This window comes from Apteryx mantelli, chromosome 22 (assembly GCF_036417845.1).
Source record: "Apteryx mantelli isolate bAptMan1 chromosome 22, bAptMan1.hap1, whole genome shotgun sequence".
NCBI classification, from domain to species: Eukaryota; Metazoa; Chordata; class Aves; order Apterygiformes; family Apterygidae; genus Apteryx; species Apteryx mantelli.
The window spans coordinates 13947017-13964100 of NC_089999.1; the positions used below are offsets into that span (position 1 = coordinate 13947017).

The following is a 17084-nucleotide window of genomic DNA, read 5'->3' on the forward strand; positions in this document are numbered from 1 at the left end:
ATTCAAAACTTTACCATAAACCAGATCTTGTTGGATTTAGCCACTAAACTATACAGTAAAACAAAAATACATCAGAAGAGTAGGAAGCTCTCCTGAGAGTTTTCTAGCCTCTGGTTAGGAAAAACAAAACCAAGTGCACATCACGCATCCATCCCGCAACAGTCCTACAAGCTTAAACGCACGTTTTGTTTTACGTGTTGCCTCGCAGTCCCAAGATCAACAGACATGGAGGATGTCACAACCCGGCTAACAGATAGCGGAGGCAGTATCTGCCTAACTCACCAAGGCAGGAATGTTAACTGCCGCTTGTTGGATATTTAAGCAAGAAAAGAACATTCCTTATCCCACCCGAGAACTATGCAGTTTATCAACACAACCGCATTACATCCCCATGGCAGCAGCTACGAAAAGCCTCCTGACTGCAATACTGGGAGAGTCGCTATGATACTCTATACTCTATATTGTGAACGCTCATGTTTTGGGGGATCCACACACAGTAAATTTAGCTCCTTAAAACACTTAAAACGTGACTCATCTTTTGGGGATGAAAGGGGACTGAAAGGCGTTGCCAAAACGGGCTACGACTGCAGACCTTAACGCTACGGCACTGCCAGGTACCGTTCCACCCCACCCCCCCCCAAACGCAGCTACATCACGGTTTTTACTTAAGAGCGTGAACAGGACCAGGCTATATTTTAAGCAAGTCCAGGAGGGTTTTTTTACGAGACGGGCTGCTGTCAGACGGCGCATTGCTTTTTGCGGGGCGGACGGGCCCAGCCTCCGCAGCAGGCAGAGGCCAAGCGCGTGGGGACAACCGGCTACGCCGAGCCGAAGGATGCTGCGGCGGGCGGCAAAAAGCGACGAGCGCCGGGACTGCGACGCGGGATGAGACTAACAGTACCGCTGAGGAGCAGAAGTTAGATTAACAGGGAAAGCTCAGGACAGGGTGTTAAGGCGTCCCGAGGGGCGTCGGTGTCGCTGCCGAAAAGGGAAGAAAAATCCCCGTGTGCCACCCGAGCTGCCGTGGCTCTTTCAAGGGCTGAAAAAGGTCGGGAATTAAAGCAGGGGGCCGAAAGGGCACCGCGTGCGGGGCCACGAAGCACGGCGGTTAATTTCAAGCCGGGAATTGCTGCTCTGTTTCCGAGGGCGGCGCGGAAAGGCGGCGGGCGGCCGCGCCTCAGGGAGCGCCGCCCGCCGAGCAGGCCGCGGGGCGGCTCTCCGCAGCACCCCGCTCACCAGGAGGCCGGCCGGGCCCGGGCCGAGGCGAGGGGAAGGGAAGGGAGGGGAGGGGAGGGAAGCGGAGCGGAGGGCGGACCGCGGCCGCCTCCCGCCTCCCGGGCGCGGGGCGAGGCCGCCGCCTGCCCCCCGCGCTACACCCCGCGCCGCGGCGGCCATTTTGTCCCAGTCCCTGCGTCTCCGGCGAGCGGCGGTCGCTCTCGCTCCGTTGCGCCCGGCCGTGCCGCAGGTCCCGTTCGCTCCGCTCCGCGCCCGAGCCGGTCTGGTCCGAGGGGCGGCTCCGTAGATGGCCAGCTTTCCCCTGGATGTCAACGAGAAGCTCATCGGTGAGGGGCGGCCGCGGGGCGGCTGCGCTCGGGCCTGGGGCGGGCGCCGAGGCGATTACCATTAAATCCCCGAGCGAAATTAATTACTAAAGCTGCTCGCGATCGGGGGGGGAAGGAGGCCGGGTGGCGGCGTTCCCGCTGCGCGGGCGGCGGGTGAGGGAAGGAGGGAGTTCAGACAAGCTCTTTTGGCACAGGCTGCTCCCTTCCGCCGAGGGGTAAAGTCTCGTTGAGCGGCGTTTATGTAACGCTGCGCCTGTCACAGGCAGGGACCCCCCCCCCCCCTTTGCCCAAACCCAAAACCGCGCACGTGCTGCGGGGCTAAAGTACACGCCGAGGGGAGCGGAGAGGAGCGGGGCGGGGGCGAGCAGCCGCCGCAGGCTGCCATGGCGGCGGGGCCCAGCCCGGAGCTCGCTTTAAATAAGTCGACGTTTACCCTGAATTCACGCCGGAGTGACTATACACGGCGCCGTCCTGCGGCCTCTGTCCGCGCCCTGAAGATGGGCTTGGTGAAAAGCCCCGGTGAGGTCTCCTTACACCCGCCCCCCCCCCCAGCCCGGGCTGCGGAGGGGAAGCGTTCCCTATCTAGCCGCGTTATAAAGCGGGGGAAAACCAGCCTAATCTGCTCACGCAGGGCTAACTTGTTTCCTATGATTGTTGCTTAAATTATTTTCCTGAGGGAGGGGCCGGATACTAAAGCGTGTAAGTCTATTCACGTTTTTCTTAAAGTGTTTCAAGGTTAAGGAAAAAATCACTGCTAGGCAGCTTATTCACTGATCTCTGAAGTTTGAGGTGCAACTGGAGCATAATTCCACTGCTATCTCTAGAGTTATAGTTAGAATAATTTAAATAATAGCTGTTCTCAGTAAATTCTTAATTGATTTCAGTTGTGCTTCTGGCATCAAGATGTGATATTACTTACATGACAGCAAGGAAATTTTAACACTATGCTGTTTCTCTTTAGTGACTTAATCTCTTTTGCAGCTGAGGCTGTTTTCACTGGTTATATAGTGGCAACAAAACACTTCCCCCCCCCCTTACTGAAAATGTAACATGAAATAAAAGCAAAATATTTAAGTAACATACTGCCTAGTTTCTTTGTAAGATTCTAAAATACGCCAAGTTTATTTTTTTTTAATGGAATTTCCTCTTTGTTTTCTTTTTAGCTCGGTCACGTACTGTAGGAGAACTCTTAGCCCCAACTTCTCCTTTTGACAAGAAGTGTGGACGTGAAAACTGGACTGTTGCATTTGCTCCTGATGGCTCATACTTCGCTTGGTCACAAGGGCATCGCATAGTGAAGCTGGTTCCCTGGTCTCAGTGCCTTAATAACTTGTAAGATAAAACCATACAGCTTTTAATTAATCTGAAAAACTTAAAAATTTCAAAATAGGAGATAGTAGATTAAAATTCATGTTTGGGCTTTTTTGGCTTTGATCTGTTTGGGGAAAAACTAGCATTATGTAATTCCTTAACCTAAAGTATGAGCTATTGTCTCCTCTTCTTGTCTTGGAGGATTCTATGGCCATCAAGGGAAACAACTGGATTGTAACCTCACAAATGCTATGGAGGAGTGATTCATTAATTAATTCAGGCGCTCTAAAATAAGAGGAAGTTAGAATGAAAAGGAAACTTAAAGACTAAAGCAGATTGGGACTTTATAGTTTCTTATCAGAAAGAACGATTTGGTGTTAACTTCTAGGAATTTATTTAAAGGGAAAGCTGTTTCCTTACTATTCTTTTTAGAATACCAGCTAAATTCCAAAAGGCACACCTTATTTTTACTAGCAGATTACATTTTAATGAGGCTAGTAACCTGCAGTTGCATCTTTATAGCTAGACAGTTACATTGACCCTTACAGCAAATCTACTTTCTTTGTGGTGGTAGCTTAGTTGGTTTTCCTGTGCTGGCTTCAGTATATCTTCCCAGTTTTTAATGCATGTAGGTGAATTTCAGGGAATCTCTTGCTCATTTAGAGGAAAGTCTTAGAATTTTTTGTAATTCATTTTCTCTATAAATGCTTCCAAAATGTTGTTTTTCAAAGTAGGTTAAGTTAGTGCTCCCTACAAAGGCAAAAACATAAAAGAAGCTTAACATTGTATTATATAGAAAGGTTCCGGTGTTAATAATTCTTCTGACAGTTGTGAGAAAACTGCTTTTATAATTTGAATGTAAAAATGCTTCATTAAGGGCCTCCAAAATGTATCTCATGCCAACCCATCGATTTCTTTACATCTTAAGAAAGACCTTTTTGTTCTATTGTATTCTGAATGTTACATGATATACCACTACTTATTTTTATATTAAAAATATTCTTTATGCTATTTTTTGTTTGTTTTACAGCTTGTTGCATGGCACAAAGAATGTGGCAAATTCAATCAGTACAAGACTTTCGAGACAGAACAGTGATAACGGTCAAAAAAATAAGCCTTGTGAACATATAATAGACTGTGGTGATATAGTCTGGAGTCTTGCTTTTGGGTCTTCAGTGCCTGAAAAGCAGAGCCGCTGTGTGAATATAGAATGGCATCGTTTCAAATTTGGGCAAGACCAGCTTCTCCTTGCAACAGGCTTGAACAATGGGCGCATCAAGATATGGGATGTATATACAGGTAGAGTGTGCAAGGGGAAGTTTGCATTTCAGTGTCACTTTATGCAGTAGTAACATCATTAACGCACAGAATAAATTGCTTACAGAATTTTAATTGGGAATTGAACTTGAATGCAAGTTAAGTAATCTAAAAATAGCATAAACTCCTGCAACTAGAAGTGTTCAAATACTCTTTGAGGAAGCAACAAGCTCAGATCATACTTTTGAGATTAAAATTGATGGATAATAAAGCCTTATTGCTGCAAAATGGTTAAGTATGTGATTGACTTCTGGTACACCAGTTGCTTACTCCAAAATGTTCTGCTGGATAGTAGTTTTAGGATACTTTCAAATAAAGGAAACTTCATCTGGGAAGTTGCTTTCAGTTCTTAAGTATGAGGAAGAATTTATGTTGATGAGGACCTTTTATTTTTTTAAAGGTAAATATTGTTCAAGTGATAAGGGACCAAATCTGAAACCAGGGAATCCTGTAAGTTACCTAGTAACACATTTGGGAGAAAACTTTTCAGCTTTTAAAAGTGAAACAAATGACTACTGAGTAATCTGTTGTTATATCTTAAAAATTAAGCTCAGCATGCAGATGTGTATCAAAAGACAAGTCTTGCCTCATTTGTCAGGCATCTGATCCTAGTATATAATTCGTGTAAAAAGTTCCTAGCTTTAAAGGAAATTGCTCTTCAGCGCAGAAGAGTCTAAAAAGATACACATGCATTTTACTGTGTGAAGGATTTCTACAAAGAATATTTGCTGTAGTTCTGTATTCTTCTGCCTGTGCTCAAAATTTCTTGTGATTTCTTTTTGACTTTAGTTTTTCCGTAAGGAATTTAATTGGAATAAAAGGCTCCTCTATAAGCCGTTATTTTAAACTGTGATTTTTTTCACGTAACAGGAAAACTCCTCCTTAACCTGATGGACCATACAGAAGTTGTTAGAGATTTAACCTTTGCTCCAGATGGCAGCCTGATTTTAGTGTCTGCATCAAGAGACAAAACACTGAGAGTGTGGGACCTGAAAGATGATGGTATGCATTTAAGAAGTTAATCTGTTGTAATACCTAGGAGAAATATGAACATACACTCCTCTAGTAATTGTTGTAAACTCAGTTGGCTCTACATTTCTTTCAAAACTAACTTCCTTTTATTAGTCACTTGCTCCATATGTTCCCTTGAAATACTTTCTCTATATGTGCCCTAAAAGTACAGGTTGGCAGTGGGTTAAGAGTGTATGAACTGACCTTTATGAATAGGGACATAGGATTTGGAGGCTGCATGACAGATAACTTTTTTTTTGTGTAGAATAACACTGCAAGATGTCATTTGGAAAAGAGTATGCAATTTCATAAGGGAAAAACTAACTGGAAAAGATGTTCGTACTGGATTAGGAATCTTTAACCAATTCTTATGGAAATGTCTTTCTTTTTAGGAAATATGATGAAAGTATTAAGAGGACACCAGAACTGGGTATATGGTTGTGCATTCTCTCCAGACTCTTCCATTCTCTGTTCTGTTGGAGCTAGTAAAGCAGTATGTGTCAGAGTTTCTTGTTCATTAAATCTACTGAATTGTGTGCATAATCATTTTAAATCTAAGTAACATTAAGCTTGTGCTCGGTGTCATGAACTTCTAATGTTTTATGATGATGTACAAGTGCATGAAATAAAACTAGCACATGGTGCAGAGACACTGATTTATGAATTGAACTTGCACTGCTTTTAGTTGAAGAAACTTTAAGCATTCCTTGAGAAGTAGTTCTGCACATGTATATAGTATAAAAACAAAGATGACTAAAGCTTCCAGTGTTAAAAGATACTTAGATTAATGTATGAAACTATTTTGCTATTGATTTTATCCTTTCTATTTCCTGCTCATTGAAAAGGACTTTTCAAAGTCTGAGCCAGTCATGATATGTCCTGCTGAAAAAAATGTTTCTACATGTTCTCCAATACAAAAGGCACTCTTGTGTCTAAAGATCTAGAGTGAAGAACAGCACACTGGTTTTGTTTTCATCTGTATTCTAATGTCCTGCTAGAGAACTGAAAGCAGTGCAGGTAAAGCAAATATACAATAAGCTGCTTTTCTGGGCACTGAAGAGTCAGTATATAGTAGAATAGGAAATTCAGTCTAGTTACAGGGTTTTTTTTGTTTTTTTTTTTTTTGTAGTTTAACAAAGTCTAGTGGTGCTGAGTAAAAACACAATGTGAACATTGAATACTACTTTGTAAGGATGACTGTTCAAATGCATTTTATACATTAGAGTAAGTTATCAGTGCAGACTTGATAGAGAATAGTTGAGGTCTGGGTTTTGTTTTTTCTTTAAATAGAGCAGATGTGGATGTATACATTGATATCTGTAGGCTTTGTGTTTTCCATAAGCTTCTTGCTTTCCCTGTCACAGGTGGTGGCAGCAATATTGGTGTGATTGAGGTTAAGCTGGCACCACTCACACAGGAGCACAATGGTGTTAGCTGGGCAGAAAGAGTGGCATCTCTGGCTACCAGGCTGGGGGCGAACTTTACCATAGGATGAAGTAACCTTGCATTCGACTGCAAGGTGTACTGTACGTACGCAGGTGCTGGTTGATGTCCACTTTCTGCTTTCTTTCTTTCTTTTATTATTATTATTTTTTAATTTTCACAGCAGTGAAACACACTGACTCCTAAAACTTAGTTACAGTTTTATGGAATGTTGGGGTCTTCCTGGTGAAGTTGATCAACATATTTATAACTGATTATAAAATAGTTCAGTTCTAGGAAGTATGAGAGGCACTAAGGCTCTGTTTGCTTTGGTCAAACATATATATTTACCCAAGATGTCAGTATTTAATCTGTGCAGTAAAACTGAGTTGGTGATAAATCAGGGACCCTAATGAGCTCTTTTAGGGACATAGTATTTTATGCCGAAAACTTGCATTTTCTGTAAAATCATGCTGCAGTACATAGCTCTTTCCTATTACATTATTCTGCAGTCTTCATTTTCATTACATAAAATGTACAACTGCATGTAAAATTCCAAAATACTATTATCTTTTATCAATTTCTATAATATGCAATAAGCTGGGTAAATTTTAATATTAATGGATTTTTTTATTGTTGACTTGATTTAAAATGCATAAATACTTTCTAATAATGTGGTTATACTTCCCTGTTGTTTTGCCAAAGACATAACTTTTGGCTGTGAAAATTCTCTTTGCTTGCAGTATCTGTTTCTCTTCCTAGGCTGACGTTGGTGATCCAAGCCAATTGTAAACAAGTGATCTTAAAGGGGATGCCACTGGAGTAACAATATGTTAACATTACATTTTCTGTCTGTATATTTCTTAAAATTTTGGTAGTTACTGAAAAGAGGGGACTGTAGCGTTTAACCCTATTTATTTCTGCATATTTTAATAAAATAGTTTTGTAATACACCAATTTCAGTAAGCTACATGCTTAAATTGTGTTGCCTTTATCTTACATTTTGGCTTATTTTGTTAATAACATTTAACAAACTTGAGTTAGAACTTGCATGTCTGCTTTAATTATTTTTTAAAAACTTGATTTTAATCTGAGTATGACACTGAGCATATTTCTTAATTGTAGTAATTCATAATGCCTGATTTTAATATTATCTTAAATAAGACTAGCAGCTATACTTTAAAAAAAAAATGTAAATGTGTCATTGTATCTCTGAGCAGAGCTATAACATTAGCTTTTTTAATTGCAGGTTTTTCTCTGGGATATGGATAAATACTCCATGATACGGAAACTAGAAGGACATCACAATGATGTCGTAGCCTGTGAGTTTTCTCCTGATGGAGCTTTACTGGCTACTGCATCTTATGATACTCGAGTTTATGTCTGGGATCCACATATTGGAGTTATTCTTATGGAATTTGGGTAAGCAGTCAAATCTGGAAACTCTTTCTCCTGGAATGAGGATAACTACTTAATTAATGTGTTTATGTAATTAACCGATAACTAGATTTGGGGAAAATTTCAGTAGTGGCTGATGGAAATACCAAAGTGGCAGAGCAGTGGAAGTTTTTCTTCTATCTGACAAATAGTTTAAAGCACTAGTATTTTCAAGTGTACTAATTTAAGCATCTGCAATAAAGCTCAAGTGTTTAGTACTACAAAAGATATTGTAGTTCAGCCTCCACTTCTGATTACACAGTTAAACGGTAAATCCATTTTTTCTTCCTCACCTTTGCTGGTCATGGCTAAAGGAAACTCTTCCACAGTTCTTAAACATTATACTGTTATGTGTCTGTCTGTCTCCAGGCATCTGTTTCCCCCTCCTACTCCAATATTTGCTGGAGGAGCAAATGACCGATGGGTCAGATCTGTATCTTTTAGTCACGATGGACTACATATTGCAAGTCTTGCTGATGATAAGTAAGTATGAGGAAAGATTTGTTAGACTACTTTAATTCTTCCCCTATGACATCAACTTTTAAATACTAAGTCCATCCCCCCACCCAAGAAATCACTTCTGATGGGCTTGGTAAAAGTAGATGAGTTATCCGGTATGTGCTAATGTTCATTCTGAACAGGCAAAGAGTTGTGTACAGGGTAGCTGATCTGAATAACTTGTGTGTAGCAAATAACTGAAAACAGAAAAATAGGGCTTGTAAACAGTGAAAAATGTAAATGGAGCTAATGATGCAGTTAAGTCCTTTATATAGCTTTAGATTCCAAAGTAAAAGGAAAATTACTCTGATCTGGTATTTAACTTCTGCTAATGTTGCAAATCCTATTTTGAAGAACCATATTGTAGAAGGTGAAGAATGATTTCTCAAGATGACAATGTGGGTATTAAACTATCTAAAGGAGGTTTTAGGGTTTACTTATTTATTTTAATTAAAACAAGCATTACTAGGATTGCTTATTATGTGTCACTTACTAAAAGATCAGCTATCTAAATCTATAATTCAGATTATTGCTTCCTGCTGTTGAAGGCAAACTTTTACTTTAATTGGCAGAATTAGAATTGTTGAAGATGTGCAGGTCAAGGTATATATTAAGAATGAAGTTACAGCATTTCAGGCCAAATTTGAAATGCCATGTATGCATATTAAAGCGTTTATTAAATTCCCTGAATTCTGCTTCAGACCACTTCTTCCTCTAATGCTGTACAATAACTTGCAAAATTAAATGGCTACTCTGAAAACTTACCACTTAGTTCTTCCCTTCTCAGAATGGTGAGGTTCTGGAGAATTGATGAAGATCACCCTGTACAAGTTGCACCTTTGAACAATGGGCTCTGCTGTACCTTTTCTACTGATGGCAGTGTTCTAGCTGCAGGGCAAGTATACATTTAAACTTTTTTCCTAAAATGTTTATTTACAATACAAACCTTGAAAAAGTTGGCTAAAAGTTGTAAAAATCTTAATTGTGACTTGCAACTTGATACTTCTGAATTTGTTTTACCTCTGGTACTATTTGTTTAAACATTCTTGGAATAGCAGTAAAATCTAGAAGGTGATAAACTCCTTATCTTTGAGAATAAATAAGTATACAGACCCACAAACATACGAATTGGAAGAACCCATTAGATAATCAAAGGAAGTTATTCTGCTTTAGGTGGTACACCAAATCGCTGTTGCATAGATGATCGGTACCATAATGATTCTGACAAGTTGCTATTATTGTGCTGCTTGTAGCTTAAAAGAAGAACTGGCTTCTAGTGTAAATTAGTCTGGGATAAGCTAGAATTAAGCAACAGGCAGTTCAGAGCATATTCCCCCTAACTAGCAAATGTATGAGAGAATTTATAGTAAATTGAGATCACTCAGGTGGAATAACTGTGGTTTTTTTGTTCTGTTTGGGCAGGACACAGGATGGAAGTGTGTATTTCTGGGCAACTCCGAAACAAGTTTCCAGTCTCCAACACCTGTGTCGTATGGCAATTCGAAGAGTGATGCCCACCAGCCTAGTCAAGAACTTACCTATCCCATCAAAAGTGGTGGAGTTCCTTTGTTACCAGATTTAAATGCAAGGGAGGAGAGAGAAGAAAACAAACAAACAAACAAAAAAACCCACAACAACACCCAAAACTGGCAGGTGGCCCAGCTGCTGAAACTGGCTAAATACTTTAAAGAATCCTCAACCTTTACAGCCTTTAAGCTTAAAACTCTACAGGTTTTCAAGAGCTATTTAAATGGATAACCTAAATATTATTTTGTCAGAATGCCTGACAAGTTTTTAATATTTATAGAAAACACAGTAGAAGTATTCCTGATGTTCTCAATTTTCTAAGATATAACTGTGAAAACATGTACATACATAGACATAAGCTGCTATGTGTTATCAATGTACCTTTAAAAATTGCTTTTATGATTTTTAATGTGTATCATGTATATATTGCTTTTGTAGAGCCATCAGATGCATCTGTGCTGTAAAGTGGAAGGATAGCTATTATTCTGGGACACTGAGTTAGAAAAAATATTGACTTAAGGAAGCTTAACTGCTCTGTATGTATGTACATTGGTTGGGATTCAGGAAACTGATACACAGATGCGAATTCATGTTAGTTTATTTCATGAAAAGGTACAGCTTAGCTTTTTAGAGCAATGTATGGTGAAGGGAAGTAGGCTGAGGTAAGGGATGGATTATATCTAATGTAAATCCAAGAATGTTGCCTGTGTGTCAGCTAAAAAAGGGCCTTAAGTTTTGTATCAACAAAAAGGTTAAATTTCAGTATTGGGCAGTGTTAAAGAAATATTTGCTTACATTTCTAAAATCTAACTACTGTATTGTTGCCTGATACTGTGTCTGTAAAGAGAGACAAGTTTACAGACTTGGTTTATTATTCTTTGACCCTATAATCTCTTTGGGGGTGATTATTGATTATTGGCCAAAGATAAGCAAAATACTTGTTTTTGCCTTCTGTTATTTATCTGTACCTGCAGATACAAAGAATGTATGCATTGCATAAAATGCCTGATTATATATATTTTTGTTGAATTTTTTTTATTAAAAACTTGTATAAAAGTCTTTTCTGATATCATATGTGGTGACTGATTTATCAGCACCTATGTGCATGCAAGTAACAATTCTAATGGGAATCTATGACAGGGCTCTGTATAGTTTTCCATTTCAGGACCACAGTATATTACAGGTAATTAGGAGTGTACTGCAAGATCCTGAACTATACAAGTATCTCAGAATTCATAAAATACTCTGATGCTAGACTTCAGCATGCTGATGTGAGTGGAGATGAGCAACGTAATCCCTGCTCAGTCCCTGCTGATGCTAGCAGATCAGCACTTAGGAATAATTTTAAACAAACAGGTGGAAAAAAGTATTGTTTCACCCTATCAACATTTAGGAATGTTTTGTTTGGAGATCATGAATACCACGGAAGAGCTTCTTTTATTAACATACAACATTAACCCTATCTGACACTAAATGCTATTTTTTCCCCCCTCTTCATTGTTATGAAATAACACTGTGTGGACATATACATGCTGTTTAAAGAGCAAGTTACAGTATAAGAAGTTTTAGTTGCTGTTAGTCTGTGTGTATTGAAATAGTTGCTCAGAGTTTAATCCACTGTGAAGGCTATTCCCTAGATGGTAATAACTTCACATGCTATTAGAAGAAGAGTAGATGACAGTTGAATGGGGAAAACAGAAGTAAAACAGCAAAGAGAGAAGTTGAGGGTAATGGGGGTGGAAATCTAGAGAAGTAAATTAGGGAAGTTGTAAGTTACTGCTATATACATTTCCATACATTTTAGGAGTAAAACATCTTTACTTGAACAGTATAGGGCAACTCAAGTGTGTTTTGCTGGGCAGTTTATTTCAGAGGTAAAGGTTAAAAGAAAAGACTTGGCTTACAGACAAAGTAAATATAAAGTGTATTCTAGCTCTTGTGTCTGTAACCTAAGAGTTTGCATAGATGTGTGGAGATGGCAGTTAGTAGGAAATGATTCAAATATAGAAGAAAAAAATTGGATAATGTGACACTTTCAAAGCATCTGACTGTCACTACCCCCCCCCCGCCGGGTTATCTATAGATCTAACAAGATAAACAAGAAATATTTACTCCTAAATGTTATTGCTGCTTGTTAATCAGTCATTGAAAGCTGCTGTCATTCTAAACAGTGACTACTAGACATCTCTCTATTTCAAAACTTGTTCTCTTTAATATTACTCAGAACCTGAAGATTTGAAGGATACAGGACAGGAGGGATAATTCAGCTAGAATGCAGGCTCTATATTAAAAAAAAATGCTATTTGTTGACAATAGCTGTGAAACTTATTGTTTATACTGGTACAAAGTAGTATCAGATCAGAATATTAACTCTTGGCATTGACAAAACCACCATGCAAGGCTTGGGACAACGTTCTCTCATAAGACACCCTTACGATTTATGACTACTGAACATGACTATTGAGCAGACAGATGTCTGTGGTGAGCTAACTGCAGGACTGGAGACAAACAAGCACAGGCACAATATTTCAAGAATTGTTCTAAAATCTTGACATTTTCACGCCAGATACGAATGATTACATTCATAAACCCTAAATGAAAAAATACTAGTGGCCTGATCGTTGTGCCAGAATTGCAGTCCAAGGGATCCAGTTCAAATTTACACCTTTTCAGTGAAATCAGAAGTGGGCCCTAGAAATGTAGTCTTGTGAAGTAAACAGCCTTGAGCATCTGTAGTCTGATCCAGTGCTTAAAAACTCCTAAAATGCATCATCTGGCTGTCTACCTCCTGTAAATCAGCATTCCGTTGAAGTGGTGCCATGCAAGTGAGAAGCTGTTTAAGCCAGTTTTCAGTGGTCACAATGCAGAAAGGGCACAAGAGGCCACACTGTTTGAAAGCATTTTTAGTTTGGTTTTTTATATATATACACACACACACACAGGCGCACACACACAGGCACCGGCACACAGGTTAAACTTGTGTCTTAAAGAGGCAAGCGACAGAACTTGCAAAGATATTCCTGGACTTTTGCCCTGCTTCACTTCTATAGCTCCTGTTTACCTAGGCATTTATGTACCTAGCCCTTTCTGAATGAGAAGAGTTTCATAAAATCTCTTCCCTTTTGAGAAGGAGGGGAAAAAAAAAAAAAAAAATGTTCTGCTCTTTGGGGAACATGGAGCTCCTTGCTCCAGAGCAGCCAGATAAATCCTTTTAAGTAAAAGAGCCTCTTCAGAGGCTGGAGATACCAAGATTCCAGGAAATGTTTGGTGAAACTTACTGTAGGGAACTGCACTGAGATCTTCAAACCTTTAATATTTACAAAGATCAAAAGCACATGGTGGTGCTCAGGTTCTCCTGCTCCCTGCACGGTAAAGAATGCAGAAAATAAGAGTTCTGACTGCAAAATGTTTATTGTTGCCACAGACTGTGGCTGCCATCGATCAAAATGCCCTGCATCACATATAAATAGAACCTTGCTCTTTACTCCCTCACTCTTTCAAAGTACTGTTTTGGTAAACCCACTCTTTGTCACACCAAATATTACATAAGGCACATGATGTAGCAGGTAGGGATTTTGCTGCTTGAAAGCAGGAGACCCAAATTCTCTTCCTCATATGGCCACTGGCCTTTTATAAATTAACCACTTCACGGAATTGCTGAGCACCCCAATTTCTCCGTGGGTGACAGATACGAGAAAAGCTGCAGCCAGTCTTCAGATGAAGGCAGCAGATCCTCTCAGATCTCCCAAGATTTTGCTTAGAGATGGGCAGTAACTGCTCTCTAACTGGGTGCCAAGCCCTGGGGAAGCAGCCAAAACTGTTCTTCCTTCCTAGGGGGCTGATTTCACCCTCACGATGCAGCCTTTTACTTTTGTAAAGGCCAGAGCAAGAAGAAGCCCTGCACCTGGGTGGAAACACTGTTCTCCCTTCACTCACTGCAGCAAACAGCAGAACAGCTTCCATGCTCTTCCCATCCCTGTAGCGCCTGGCCTAGGAAGAGTGAATCCCCACAGCAGCTCTGGGACTGGTCCTACAACAGGGTCATGGAGAATACAGGGGAGCAGTGGCAAGACTGGAAAACAGAGTAATGAGAATTGTTTTTCATGAATTTACTGCCTATGGGTTGGTGGCAAAAAGCTCTCCAGAGCCATCAGGCTCAAGTCATTCCATCAAACAGAAGTTGGCAAGGATGCTATGCAGAGAAGACATCCTTCCGATGACAGTCTGTTTGCACAAACTTGTTAAAGTAAATGTGCTTGTTTGGTTTTTTTCTCTATTGTGCTGCTTGTTTGGACAAGAGGACAAGGTTTCTCTGGACAAGGCCAGATGCTGAATCATCACAGCCCAATCAATATCCAGCACAGTTGAAATTGTCTAGCAATCATGAGATTTGGCTTTGCAACCTTTGGTAACTCACTTCCTTTGTATTTGCACGAGCTTCCCCATATGGAAGAATCAGAGCCTGAACTTAGGGAAGGAGAATATGCAACTCCTGCTAATCTGTCAAAAATAGAAGGGAGGATCCCTCCAACCCCATTTGATTAAACAATGCATCCTTTTCCTTTTGTGTGGATGATGGTAGATGCCTTCTTGGCTCCCATCAGCTTAGCTACTATATAAAATAAATAAAATGAAATTAATTCTTTGATTCTCAGGCATGCTATTAGCATTTTAAGAGACTTGAGTATCTTAGAATGAAAATGTATTTTTCTGCTTCAGCAATCTGGTCTCACTAGGGGAGCAGAAACAGCAGGTTCATTTTCTGTTCATGTCTTCTTGGGTGAAGTACAGAAAGTCTTTGAGAAGGCATAGGGAATTCTACTACTAAAAAGGATGTAAATACATAAAAAAATACTAAAAATAATTTAGTAAATATTAATACTAGTAAATACTAAAAAGGCTGTAAATATCCCTACTGCTACACCACTGTCAAGCTGCAACACTTACACATCAGACTCACAGTGAAAGAGAACTAATGTGGTATTTCAGTATATTTTCAATTATTTAACTTGCTTTATTTGCACATGTACAAAAGAACACAGACAATCCCCAGTAACATGCAAGTAAACTTCTCTTCTAGAAAGCTCAACCCAGACACCAAGGCCTAATTTCCAGAAAGCTTTGCCCAAACACTGTTTCCAAATATCATAAACCAGCTTCCTGCTTTCGAAGTAATACTACAGAACAAAGCCAGCAGGACAGAATTTCCTCAAGAACTAAAACCTGGCTTGCAAGGAAGTGCAAAGTGTATGTGCCGCCATGCTACTTAATGACTCATGCTGTAGCAGCATTTTTCAGGGGATAACTGTACCAGAACAAAGCAAGCGTATTTTCCTTTTTTCTCCCCCTTGTGTTCTAAATACATGTATCATTAGAACAAGGCTTCTGATATTGTCTGGCCGAAGGAAGAACAGGCAAGTTTGGTGCCCCCCAAAAGTGTATGAATTGGAGTGAGGCACAACCCACCTCAACTCGCATGCAGAGCTGATTGAAGAATAGCAACAAGGCATGAAGTTTTCTGCCAGGGAGCTTTCTAATTTACCAACACGTGCTCCATCTAAATGCAGCGTCAGGTGGATCAGCTAGAGCACTGTGCGCTCCATTCTGCGGCCTCTGCTGGAAAGTCTGTCCCAAGGCAGTTTTAGTACTTCCCATCAGAGATTCCTAACCAAAAAGCAAGCGGTTACTAATATCACAACATCAGCAAAAATTAAGGAGATTGATGTAGACAGCGGTGATTTAAAAGTACATATTTAATAGCTCTGCCTGACAAAGGAAATTATTCTACAGCCTTGGAACAAGGTGCAGCTGGTGAGTTTGCCAGGGCCATTAGCAGTGCAAGTATACAGGCTGGAGCAGAGGAAATAAACTGCACCCCCGGAACATTATGAGCCATGGAAGCACTTTGTAGACTAATGTATGTTTTGCTGGTGTCACCCTGCCCTAAGTAGTCTGGTCTAGCTGAAAAACAGCTTATAAAGACAAGTACTGAACTGAGCAAAGCAGCACCTTTGTGTTCTAGGTGTGCTGTTTAGAACTGACCGGTGAATCAAGAGCTAGGGTCAAAGGCTGGGCTTCCGCAAAGCAGTTTGGCAACTCCTACAATCTGCAGGAACATGAGATTATTTTATAGGAGTTGGGGGGACCCCAGAACAAACAACAGAAAAACAAACCAACCCCCCCCCCACCCACAGATTTTATTAATAAAAGGTAGGAGAAATACCACATAAGCCATATGTCCAAGTAGTTAAAGTCTCTTTTCTCTTAGGAGAGAGGGGTGAAGAGCAAAGAACTTAATTAAATTTGATCATATGCCCCATACCTCAAGCATCAGGACTTCCATGTTTTCTGTCCCTTTCTAGCTGAGCTGGACTGGAAGGCATCACTGGGTTGGCAGGTCAGAGACCAGCATTCATGCGGCTGATTATCAACATTTGTCCCTGTGTGATTCTGGGACATTATCTAAAGCCTGAATTCCAGAGGCAATGAGCAACCTCAGCTTCAATTCATGTCAAGCTGGGTCCTGCACCAGTCTAGAAACCAAAAACTTCATCTCTCCACCCTTCTGTTCCCAATCTGCAAAACTGGCCTTTGAGCCTCTTTTGCCTGTTCAGAATGTAAACTCTGCAGAGGAAGGACTGTTTCTTATAAGAGGGTCATTGCTAGCAAAAAACCCACTCCACCCTGCTAAATAAACAACAACAAAAACAACCCTTGCAATCTCTACAAACATTTCTGTTCTCTGCTTCTCACACCTGCAACCTTGAAAAGATGCTGCTCCAATATACTACTGTGGAATATTCCAGGAATAACACTTGCATCCACTTTTATATATTAATAACATGCTTGAGCTTAGATGGTTCAGTGCCACACAGCTCTATAAATCACATCCAATTCCTAGAATAACTCATGAAAGAAAGAAGAAACCTAAATGATATGTTTGCACTTGTTGCCCTGACTAGGATGAAAGTCTTCACAGCCAAGATGCCTGCATGCCTT

General features: G+C 40.4%; 1 protein-coding gene and 1 long non-coding RNA gene across 5 annotated transcripts in view; one reads left to right on the top strand and one right to left on the bottom strand.

Annotated features, from left to right (window-relative positions):
• Positions 1–17084, bottom strand: part of LOC136993908 (uncharacterized) — a 67661-nt gene that overhangs the window by 13468 nt on the left and 37109 nt on the right. The gene's annotated exons all lie outside the window — the stretch shown is intronic.
• WSB1 (WD repeat and SOCS box containing 1) lies at positions 1394–11144 on the top strand. The gene is made up of 9 exons (XM_067309442.1): positions 1394–1562; positions 2726–2894; positions 3904–4172; positions 5061–5192; positions 5594–5694; positions 7873–8045; positions 8430–8543; positions 9346–9453; positions 9981–11144. The coding sequence occupies exons 1-9, from the start codon at positions 1523–1525 to the stop codon at positions 10138–10140; spliced, it is 1266 nt and encodes a 421-aa protein (XP_067165543.1). The 5' UTR covers positions 1394–1522; the 3' UTR covers positions 10141–11144.